Genomic DNA, 12,735 nt, shown 5'->3' with positions numbered 1-12,735 from the left:
TCCTTTGTTCACCTGAATGCTAGACTTTGGCCCAGCCTAAGCCTATATTCCCTGATCTGCAGGTTGTCTTTTTTCCCACTTTCTGGAAAATAAAGCCCCCTTTTCCTTTAGTGGATCCTGTGAACCTGTCTTTGTTAACAGGGGGAAGTCATTCTTTGCCTGCTTCAAGCTGGGGCATCATGCTTCTCCTGTCTTCACACTTGGGCTACAACTTACACCATGGGCTCTCCTAGGTCTCCAGCTTGCCGACTGCAGAACTTGGACTTCTCAGCTTCCATCATCATGTGAACCAATTCCTTACGATTCCTTATAATAAATCTCTTGTTGTGTGTGTGTTCCTGTTGGTTCTGTTTCTCTGGATAACCCTAACACACTACTTGCGCAGGTGAAGAAAACAGGGTTTTCTTTCTATATTCTAATTCATTCTCAACTGAGACCACAATAATAATTCAACAGAACCAGAATGATGGACTTTCTCTGAATAAACTGTTTAAATAAACACGGAAAGAGAAGTTGGAGGCCAAGTTAGCTATGTAAATAAATATTTTATGTTTCTCATGTGGATTTTTCTAAAAGTTTAATTATGCCCTTCAGTCTCACGGGCTGTAATACATAAAATTCTATGTAATTTACAGAGTTACAGAGTAGGAAGAAAGATTTATCAGACAACTAGTCTAACCACTCTTAAAAACTGAGACTCAGAAAAGTGAGGTAATTTGTTTCTCCACTACACATCCATAAGCCAAGTACCATCCCAGCAAAAAAGGAATCACCAAGTAACTGTGGTGAAGAAAGAAAATGGTGATCGTATATTCTAGCTACACATGAACATGAACCATCAAGTCTAGGCCTTTTTAGTTTGGACCCTTATAATGGTTTCCTAATCAGTTTGTTTCCCTTACTTCCAATATTTTCCCCTTCCAAACCCAAACTTATTCTTCATGACTGAGCTTGGCATATTAGGTCAGAAGACCTTGGTTCTAGTATTGACTCTTCCACAAATTTGCTATGTCACTGCATTTTTCTGAACCTTGGTATCCTGATTTTTAATATTATGTGATTCCACTAGATAATTTCTAACAACTTCCAAACTCATTTCTTCCAGTTACAAAGTGTTATAATTCTACTTTACTTCCTACATCTTCTTATCCATCTCTGAAGATGGCAAAACACAATGCCCTTTCTCTGACTTTCTATTAAAGCACAATCTAGAATTCTATTTTGTGTGCTCTGCACAAAACATATAATTGCTTTACTCATTACTAGTGTTTCATTGTGCTGTCAGACATGCCCTCCCTAACTAAATTATATACTCCAAAGGAGACAAGGAACATCTGAACATATCCTAAATATTTCACAAAAAGTTGTCAACTATGTCACAGATTATATATAAAAACACACTATTTACAGTCACCTACCATAAACCCTTATGTTAACCTTTTTTAAAAACTGCCTACGTGCATAAATAGTTTCTTATTTTTGGTTTGTGGTCACAAAAAGTTTGATGTTTCCACTTCATATGAACTCCTATTTTCTTAAAAGCTAAGTTATATGTCAGACACATTGTTTATATAAGAGTCAACAATATATATCTGCATTCCATATTTTTCAACCAAATATGATCTTGCATATTATTATCTTGCAAAATATGGCAATCTTTCCCATTTGCTATAGATGGCTTTATAAAGAGCTGAGAAGACAGGCTCAATATATTATTAGTGAGAACTCAAGAGGTCTGGAATCTCATGAAGCCTTGCTCATCATTATTTGAAACATGTCCTTAATAATAATAAGAGAAAAGGTATGGAAATTCTACTAACCACAAAAGAATACAACGATTCCCCAAAAAAAAAAGAAAACTTCAAATTAATAGTTGTATAAATATGAGATGATTAGTATTCCTGATAATATGATTTTAACTATTCTCCCAAAAAATATAATTTTAAATATTCTCTTTTGGAACTAGTCAATTACTGTATGATCCCCTAATATCTTAAAGCCACTAGTGATGCTTTAACCAGGCAAGTTCAAAGCAACTCATCCCGTTTCCCCTATAATTTGCCTAAAGGGTAGGGAAACTTTGTAAGTTGAAAAAAAGAACATGCTCAAGATATCTTATAAAAGAAACTGATATGCTAAAATACATTTGCAATTTTTTTAAGAAAACTAATGTAAAACTATAAAGTGATGATTAGATCAAAGAAGTCTAATTCAGAATATCACTGAAACTTAATAAAGCTGATTCCAAGATCAAACAATAAATATTATAAGCAAAATAATGAATAAAAAATTTTCTGTATAAAAAACAAAATTACAAAGTTTCCAAACTGTGCTTATATGGTGAGAGTGAACAAAAATCAGAAAGCATGTATTTAATTATCTCCCAAATCCAACTGTGAACAATTAAATGATCCACCTACTCTTTATAAGTTCCTGTTTCAGGATCTTCCGTCATGACATCATGTAGACCCTCCACTGAGATGTTTATAATCCCACAGAACTTATCTTGGATAACACTACAATAAAAGAAAAGCAAACAGGGTTAAAACTGGAGTATTTCAACAGGTAATTCTTTTTCTTTCGTAAATATCCTGTTGAACATGAAGAGAAATTTTAGTTCTAAAACACAAAGAAACAAAATATATTTCTTAAAGCAAAAATTTTACCTTTCCATATAACATTACAAATTTCTCTTTCACTAGATTACTAGTGTGCTTAAATACAAGAGGGATGAATTAGATAGGAAAGAAATATTTTAACATTCTTTGATTTATTATAGTAGTCTTGTTTTAATTTTTTAGCTACAAATATAAAGATATGGAAGTGCTAACAATTAGAAATCTCTGCCCTTCTAAAGACACCATCAAGAAAAAGAAAAGATGTACCATAGTCTGTGATAAAATATTTACAGAACATATATCTGGTAAAGAACTTGAATCTAGAGTATAAAAAGAACTCTAAAACTCAATAAGACAAATACTTCATTTTAAAATAGAGAAAATTTTGAACAGAACTTCACTGAAGAATACCTAAAGATGGCGTGTGAGTATCTGAAAGCATGCTCAATACCATTAGGCATTAGGGAAATGCAAATTAAAATCACAATGAGATTTTAATTAAAAGTAAAATTAAAAAGACTGACAATACCAAGTGCTGACAAGGATGAGAAACAACAGAAACTCCCATATATCACTAGTAAGAATAAAAAATGGCACATCCATCTTGGAAAACATGTTGTCAGTTTTTATAAACACAACTAAGCAACCCTAATCCTAGGTATTTACCCAAGACCAAAACAAGTACTAAGACTTGTATGTAAATACATATGGTAGTTTTATTCATAATAGCACCAAACTGCAAAACAACTCAAATGTCCATCAACTATTAAATGTATCAACAAATTGTGGAACACTTAATTCAATAGAATAATACCCAGCAATAAAAAGGAACAAACTACAGATACATACAACAACATGGATAAATCTCAAAAACATTTTGCTAAGAGAAATAAGCCAGACTCAAAAGGCTACATATCATATGACTTCATTTATGTAACCTTTTGGAAAGGCAAAATTATTCAATCAGTGGTTGCCTGGCAAAGGTACAAAGGGAACATTTTGGGGTGACAGAAACGTTCAACTTCTTGAGCGTGGTAGTGGTTACACAACTGTGTACGTTGTTAAAACTGCAACTTAAAAGGAGTTTTGTTATATGTTCAACTATACCTTCGTAAACCTGACTTTTAAAAAAGTAAAAATATACTAAATTATACTATTTGAATTTAAAACTAACTGAATAAATTATAACTCCTGCCTCTAGAGAACTTACATCATTCCTACAACGGACATACCATGCATGTTTCTCATATTGTGTTAACATGCATAATTAATTTTTAAAATGTTCTGTAAAGTAGTTCCCAAGGCCAGCACAATTTGTATTACGATCCCCCTTTGTAAAGTCAAACCTTTTGTCTATACATTCAAATGTGATCAAGTTCTGGAGAATTAAATCACCAGATAGGCAAAATAATAACTAGTAGATATCACTGTGATACATTCTCATCTGCGCATAACACCTTATTGCAAGAGGATTATTTTTTGTCATTATATTTCCTTTATACAAGAACTAAAAAATCTCTAAAGAAACACATATACAATCTACCTCATTCGGTTCAGTGAGAAACACCCTAGAAAAAAGACTTAGAAAACCAAAATTTTGCACTAAAGTTCAGCCACTAACTGTGTGACCCTACTGAAGTGGATTCCTTTCTTTAGGTATGCAAAATGAAGGCTGGACTCAGGGACTGCAGATGTGTAGGGGGAATATAACCATTTCCCCTTCCCACTGCAGAGCAATTCACCACTCTCTAAACCATCAAAGTCTGCTCAGGCAGGCAGGACCTGAGGTTCCTTCTTAACACAGCAGCATTCTATCAGCTGTCAACAATTGATCTCAATTAGTTCAAAAAGACAAAAGCCTGCTGGGCTACAGTTTCCAGGGCCTATTTTAATATTGTTTAGGAGCAATCCACTCAGGAAGCTGCCTTCTCTACTCACATCACCTCTAAACATCAATCCCTTATCTCCTAAGAAAAACCCAAAACTTTCACAAGAAATCACTAGAATTACTGAGTACTGTGTATTTCCTCAAAATACTGATTATGAATTTTCCTAATAGATATCTGGGTGTGATCATGTATTACTATGTAGTATGAATGTTAATTATGAAGTAATTCCATTAGAGAGAGAGAAACACGCTCACCCTGGAGTGTCTAGTAAGTGCCAGAAGAGGTGAGGCACAGATTCCAACTTCAGAGAAGGGGAAAATGACCACAGCCCGGAGTAGAAAGGAATGCAAACTGGCTTTGAATTGGAGATGCTGACTCCAGGGAATTGAATAAAAGGAGTGGAAGGGGAATATCCATGCCATATTCTGGATCAGTAAAAAGAGAAGTTACGTAATTATCTTCAAAACACTCAAGTTCAAAAAGCACTCATCAAAGGGATGCACCTCAATTTCTCAAGCAGTTTGAGAAAAGTGCCCCCAAATAACAGGGAAAACAAAAAGCTAAAAGAGGCTTATACTTTCCCAGCACTCAGAATAGGTATTTTTTAAAAATAAAAAAATTATAAATTCTTTTCCTCTGTTGCATTATAAAAATATTCCCTGCAAATGTGTACATGTAACACTGTAAAATGAAGCCTTTAAAAAAGATTTCTTTCATATACAGTATTCTTACTACAACCTTCAGCAACACAAAATTTTGAGTATTAAGCCTTCATTTCACTTTTTATTCACACAATTCTATAGACCCTTGTCTTTTATAAATTAGGAATCAATCTTGTTTTTTATAATACACAATCTTCCTGAATTAAGTGGTTTAAACTGTTATTAGATATTTAAAATGGAAACAATCAAGAGAGAGCTGTAAACCTGGAATAAAATGGAAAAGATTTAGAGGAAGAAAGGGAAGGAGAACAAACTTTGTGTTTAATGATAAACTTATATACATTATCTCTTTAAATACAACAAGACAAGAACTAGGTATTATTTTCTCTATCTCTTAATGAAAACAGCCCAGTTTTTCTTTTATATGTTACATGTTGGAGTTATGAGTAAGATTTTATCAGAATTCTTCCCAGTATGTCATCTTCTAATAGCCCCCCCATACCCAACCATTCAAATCTGATGTTGGATACAATGTGGAAGAACTGAAGGTAACCAGAGGAAACCATATAATCTGAGATCTCACTCAGTTCTTAACCCTTCAAACTATGGTTTACAGGCTGAGAAGTGACAGTTCATATTAACTAGAAAGACACAGCAATCCAGAGTCCCTGAAAGAATTAGCTGAACTCCATGCTAGTCTATATATGTCAGCCCCGCAGAAAAAACACAACCCAGGAGCTATAATAATAATAACAACAACAACAACAACAACAACAACAACAATAATAATAATAGATTACTGATTTACCAGGCAAAACCTAATATCTTGGTGTGGTCCAATGAACAGACTTCTGAAGACTGGCTCACTGTGAGCATCAATAAATAGGAGGTGGACTTGTACCAGGATACTATTTAATTTAAAAAGAAGGAAATGATCAGAATAAGTGGTTATATGTATTACCCAGGTTAACCCTTCCTCATGAATAGGTCATTGTGGTTAAGTCCATTCATTTTAGTCAACATTACATGAGCCCAGAAAATGTGTCAGTCACCATGATAGGCCTTGGGGACAAAAAAAGATGGCTATCTCAGAGAACTCAGAAACAAGGGAAGCTTAAAGTCTATTGCACAAAACTTTGAATGCACACACAAAACAGTGTTGCATGTATAAATGTCAGGCGTTCTCTAACTCAAAGGAAAAAGTTTAGAAACGCTGTGCTATAAGCTCAGGAGCCCATTACAGAGTAGAAATCTACTAGGAGGACAAAGAAATTAAGAAACAAAATTAGATGTTGGTTATTTTTGTTTTTAATCAAGTTATAATATCCTGAGTAACTGCCTTTTTCAATTTTAGGGGTATTTCTGACTCATTAACTGGAACCCATCTAAAATCAGAGTATCCTGTCCCCAGGACTCTGCTAAGGCAGCACTGGCAAATTACTATTCTCTAATTCTCATGGCTGGCCCCTAGGGACTTGATTTATTTTATCATCACTTAAGACTTTGGAATTTTCAAGGTAACTCATTTTTCATTAATTGCATTAGGATGGCTGTTTCTCCTAAAGGAACCCTAATTTTTATATGAAGTTTTTTACATTTCACAATTCTAAATAAAACCCTATCGACTATTCATATTTCCTTACTACTGAGAGCTTCAAGGAGGAAAATGGGTGCTTGCTATTACAGTCCCTTAAATTTCATTCTTTCTCCATAATTTAAGAACTTTCGAAGGCTATTAAGAACCTCACCAGGCTCTATTAAACCCACCTTTCCAAAGTTATAGCACATTACTCTTCCTTCCACTGGTTTCAGGCAGTTAAGACCTCACACCTCCTGAATATAATAGTTCCTGACTACAATATATCTGCTTACTCTCTTCTTGGTCCTCACAATGTTTTCCCCACTTTTTCTTTTCATCTCAATCCACACTTCCTTTATGAAACCTTCCCTGACCACTCTCTAAACCACTTAATTGAGCACTCTGTCCTTTGAATTTCTAGTAGCATAAAACCTCTGCTCTACTCTTTTGGCATGCAACTCATGTGGCACCTTCCATATTACTTTCTTCTAATGTCCTTTAACTTTTCGTGCCTGCTTTCCCTAACATTTTAAGGAATTGAAGCAGAGACCATGTGTTACGTTTATTTTTTTAATATCCCACAGGGTAACATTATGCATAATGTGAACACTCAATACATAATTAAGGGAATTAATGATCCCAAAAGCTTGAGAACTGCCCTCCCTTGTTTCTTTTCACAATTTTATTTTTACTTCTTTTTTAAATTACAAGTACAGACAGCTAAGTTGTAGATAACAGATATTGCAATTGATTACACTAGCCATGAGCCAGAAAATAGAACTGAAGGTGCCTGTGTTGAAAATCTATTTCTGAAACACTCATTTTAGAAATTCCAGAGAGAGTTTAACATCAAGAACAAAAGATAGGAGAGAGAAAATAAAACCAAAAGGAAAGAATTATTAGTAACCTAAACACTTTCTTCACTTTTACTTGTCACACTTTTACTTTTCTTATTTATACACTCCTTTGATATATTACATTATTACGTTATTACCGTAGACACAAATTACAAATGCTCTACAAAAAGAACACAGACCTTTCTAAACATTTGCTTGTTTTGTTCTTCAAGTATGCGATAAATGACATTACATACAAGCAATTAAATAAATAGGTGAGGGCATAAAAAACTGTACTCAGCAAATACAGACCATTTGATCATTTAAACCAATTCCAAGTAGTTTCCAGTGAACTTTTTTCAGTCAAATAAACATGAATAAAACTATAATTCTTTAATCTTGTCTTACTATTCCCTAAAGGTATGGGTTTTAAGACATTTTCTAGGTATATAAAAGCATATAGCTATAGAGTATGTGAATTTCATGCAAAGTGATTTTCCCTTGCTTTTGAAAACTAAACACTAAAGAAAAAACAAATAAATTAATCTGTTTATTCGCTTGATTTAAAAACCATGCTGGCTTAAAACTATTTCTCTCATTATCATTATGAACTTAAACCGCAGGTGTTCAGAAAACTAAATACCCTTAAAGTAAAATTTTCATTCCCCAAATGCACAAAGAAATGAAATACAAGCATACCTAGTTTTACTGCAATTTGCAGATACTGTGTTTTTTAAAACTTGAGGGTTTGTGGGAATCCTGCCTCAAGCAAGTTTACCAGCACCATTTTTCCAACACCATGTGCTTATATTGTGTCTCTGTGTCATATTTTGGTAATTCTCACAATATTTCATTTTTTTTTCATTATTATTATATCTGTCAGGGTGATCTGTGATCAGTGATCTTAATGTTACTATTGTAATTATTTTGGGGTGCCACAAACCACGCCCACATAAGACAGCAAACTTAATGGACAAATGTTGTGTGCATTCTGACTGCTCCACTGATCAGCCATCTCCTATCTCTCTCCCTCTCCTTGAGCCTCCCTACTCCCTGAGACACAGTATAGAAATCTGGCCAGTTAATAACCCTACAATAGCCTCCAAGTGCTCAAGTAAAAGAGTTGCACATCTCTCACATTATTTCAAAGGCTACAAATGATTAAACTTAGTGAGGAAAGCATGTCAAAAGCTGAGGCAGGCCAAAAGCTCAGCCTCTTGCACCAAACAGACACGCTGTGAATGCAAAAAGTTCTTGAAGGAAATGAAAAGTGCTGCACCAGTGAACACACACACAACAAGAAAGTGAAACAGGCTTATTGCTGCTATGAAGAAAGTTTTAGTGGTTTGGACAGAAGATCAAACCAGCCACAACATTCTCTTAAGCCAAAACCTAACTCTAATTTAATGCAAGGCCCTTAAATCTCTTCAATTCTCAAAAAGCTGAGAGAGGTGAAGAAGCTGCAGAAGAAAAGCTGGAAGCTAGCAGAGGTTGGCTCACGAGGTTTACGGAAACAAGCCATCTATCTCCGCAACATACAAGTGTCAGGTGAAGCAGCAAGTGCTGATGTAGAAGCTGCAGCAAGTTATCCAGATCTTGCTAAGACCATCAATAAAGGTGGCTACACTAAACAGATTTTCAGTTGTAGATAAAACAGCCTTCTATTGGAAGAAGATGCCATCTAGAATTTTCATAGCTAGAGAAAAGAAGTCAATGCCTGGCTTCAAACCTTCACAGGACAGGCGCTCTTGTTTGGGGATAATGCTGCCGGTGTCTTCAAAGCTAATGCTCCTAGTGCCCTTAAATTAGGTTAAATCTACTCTGCCTGTGTTCTATAAATGGAACAACAAAGCCTGGATGACAGCACATCTGTTTTCAGCATGGTTTACTGAATATTTTAAGCCCACTGTTGAGACCCACTGCTCAGAAAAAAAAGATTCCTTTCAAAATATTACTGCTCATTGACAATGCACCTAGTCACCCAAGAACTCTGATGGAGAAGTACAATGAGATTAATGTTGTCTTCATGCCTGCTAACACAATATCAATTCTGTAGCCCATGGACCAAGGAGTAATTTTGACTTTCAAGCCTTATTATTTAAGAAATACATTTCCTAAGGCTATACCTGCTGTAGATGGTGATTCCACTGATGGATCTGGGCAAAATAAATTGAAAACCTTCTGGAATTCTTTCACCATTCTAGATGTCATTAGAAATATTTGTGATTCATGGGAGGAGGTCAAAATATCAACAATAACAAGAACTTGGAAGAAGTTGATTCCAACCCTCATGGATGACTTTGACAGGTTAAAGACTTCAGTGGAGGAAGTAATTACAGATGTGGCAGAAACAGCAGGAGAACTAGAATTAGAAGTGGAACCTGAAGATGTGACTGAATTGCTGCAATTTCATGATAAAACTTTAACTGATGAGGAGTTGCTTCTTATGGATCATCAGAGAAAGTGATTTCTTGAGATAGAATCTATTCCTGGTAAAGACATCAAGATGGCAGAATAGACAGTCCACAGCATCACTCTCTCCCACAACCCACCAATTTACAACCATAAAAAGCAGACTGCCAACGCAGGGCCACTGGAACTAGGGGGAGGAGGAGGAGAGACCCACAGAGTTCGTGAAGCTGGGAGAAGCTACCGCCAAGAGGGAGAAGAACTGCTCTGACCATTTCAAGCCCCAGCCACTTCAGGGCTGGCCTGGTGAGGGGCAGGAAGAAGTTGCAGCACACAGAACAGAAGTCAGCAAAAGCTGCAGTTGAGCTTTTTACAGGAAGTTGCTAGGAGTTTGCAGGGGAGAACAGGGCCTTGGAGCATACCATACAAGCCCCCAAGCCAGCGAGACCACTGACAGAGTTCCTGTGGACCCACATAGCAGCAAAGGGCCACAGACAACTGAAAAAAGGAACCACACAGAGGTTGGTGAGTCATAGCAAGGGACTGCCACACAGCCCACCCCACAGGAAGCATTTGGAATGGGGGGAGGAAGGGAGGATAAGGCATCAGTGGAACACTGGGGTGCAGAGTGGACAGCTGATCTGCCTTACAATCAGCAAAGGTCCACTCAGTGGAGACTGATCAGAGAGACAGAAATGAAGGGGGCTCAATTTGCTGGAAAGACTCTCCTGGACCAGAATTTCCACACAGCCCAGGTGTATCTGATCTCACAAGACCCAGAAGTGATTAAAAGGCTAATGATTAAAATATGATACACACAAAAAGCCTTCCCCAGAGAATCAGCAGCAAATCAGCAATTTAGCTCAACTGCATGGATCAAATGCTGGTCTCCCCAGGAAGTTCCCCCAATTTGGGAATTAACCAAAGGACAACAAATTAGTTCCAGTGCAAAGTTTAAGTGGAGGCAGCACATAATAATCAAACAGAATTAAAAACAAAATCAAAAACAACAGACCAGAGACAAAGTACTGATATTAACCAGTAAAGGTCTACCACCACCAAAAACACCTATAAAACCTAAAAGAAGTAGCAGTCTCCTCAAAGGGCTAAGCATCAATGTAAAGACATAAACACAGAAAAGAACAAAGAAATATGACACAATCAAAAGAAACAAAGAAAGAACCAGCAATGGATCCTGAGGAGCAGCAGATTTATGAAACGTCTGAAAGAGAATTCAGAATAACTCTCTTAAGGACGTTTTAGTCAGGGAGACACAAGGAAATAATCCAGGAGCAGAAAGAGAAGCTTGACAAAGGAATTGAATCTATTAAAAAAAAAAAAAGAATAGAATTTCTAGAAATAAAGAATACATTATCTTAACTGAAAAACTAGAAAGCTCCAACAGCAGACTTTATTGACCTGAGAAAAGAATCAGTGAGCTGGAAGACAAAACATATGAAATTATCAAAGCAGATGAGCAAAAAGAAGAAAGAATAAGAAAAAATGAAACAAAAGTACAGCAAATATGGGACTCCCTTAAGCAAAATAATCTCTGCATAATTGGCATATCTGATGAAGAGTAAAAAGGAAGAGGTGTAGAAAGCATATCTGAGGACATAATGGCTGAAACCTTCCCAAGTATTGAAAAAGATGACAGCATCCAGGTAAATTCAATCCAAGGAGGAGCACTCCAAGGCACATCATAATCAAATTATTAAAAACCAAAGGCAAAGAAAGAACACTGAAAGCAGGAAGAGAAAAGAAAAACATAACATTCAATGGAGCTTCAATACATCTCTCAGCAGATTTCTCAATAGAAAACCTACAGGCCAGAAGACAATGGGATGATATATTTAGGGTGCTGAAGAAAAAAACCAGTCAGCCAAGAATCATGCATCCAGCAAAACTAACATTCAAAAATAAAGGAGAAATAAAGTCCCTCTCAGACAAAAAAAAAAAGCTAAGGGAATTGACCAACACTAGACCTGCCTTACAAGAAATGCTAAAGGAGTTCATCAATCTGAAAGACAATGTCGCTAAGGAGCAGCAAGAAAACACTTGAAAGTGTACATAATTCATTTAAAGTAAGTTCACAGACAACCTCAGAATACTCCAGTGCCATAAGGCTGCTGAATAAACCACTTACATCCCTACTATGAAGACTAAAGAACAAATCTAATAAAATGATAACATATTCAACAACCATATAAGGTAATATTAAAAGATGTGACTTGAAACAACAAAATGTCAAAAACTGGGGGGAATGACAAGAAAGCATAGACTTCACATTGTTTTTTTTCTTTTTTCTTAGATATCAAAGTTAACTTATTAGTCTAAAATAACCTGGTATAGGTATAATATGTTTTTTTGTAAACCTCATGGTAACCATAACACAAAAACTTCTAAGAGACATACGAAAAAAGTTAGAAATCAAACACACTGCAAGAGAAAACCACTCAAGGACAAAGACAGTGATATCAGAAAAAGAGGGGGGAAAAAAAGAATCAAATAAACAACCAGAAAAAAAGGAGCAAAATGACAGTAACAAGGCCCTATGTATCAATAATAATTCTAGATGTAGATGGATTAAATGTTGCAAATAAGACACAGTGGCTGAATGAATTATAAAATAAGAACCAACAATATACACTGCCTACAAGAAACTCACTTCACCTACAAAGACACACACTGACTGAAAGCGAAGGGACAGAAAAAGATACTTTACACAAATAGAAACCAAAA

At 35.7% G+C, this 12,735-nt stretch overlaps 1 protein-coding gene across 2 annotated transcripts in view; it reads right to left on the bottom strand.

Annotated features, from left to right (window-relative positions):
* Window positions 1–12,735, bottom strand: part of IPO11 (importin 11) — a 220,119-nt gene that overhangs the window by 36,558 nt on the left and 170,826 nt on the right. For both annotated transcript variants that reach the window (XM_063086928.1, XM_063086929.1), the window contains exon 28: window positions 2,421–2,516. In XM_063086928.1, the coding sequence (XP_062942998.1) occupies window positions 2,421–2,516 (96 nt within the window). The remainder of the gene's footprint in view (window positions 1–2,420; window positions 2,517–12,735) is intronic.

The sequence above is a fragment of the Cynocephalus volans genome, chromosome 2 (genome assembly GCF_027409185.1).
Source record: "Cynocephalus volans isolate mCynVol1 chromosome 2, mCynVol1.pri, whole genome shotgun sequence".
NCBI lineage: Eukaryota > Metazoa > Chordata > Mammalia > Dermoptera > Cynocephalidae > Cynocephalus > Cynocephalus volans.
Note: the sequence above shows the minus strand (reverse complement) of the source record. Positions and strands in the feature narration are given on the sequence as shown.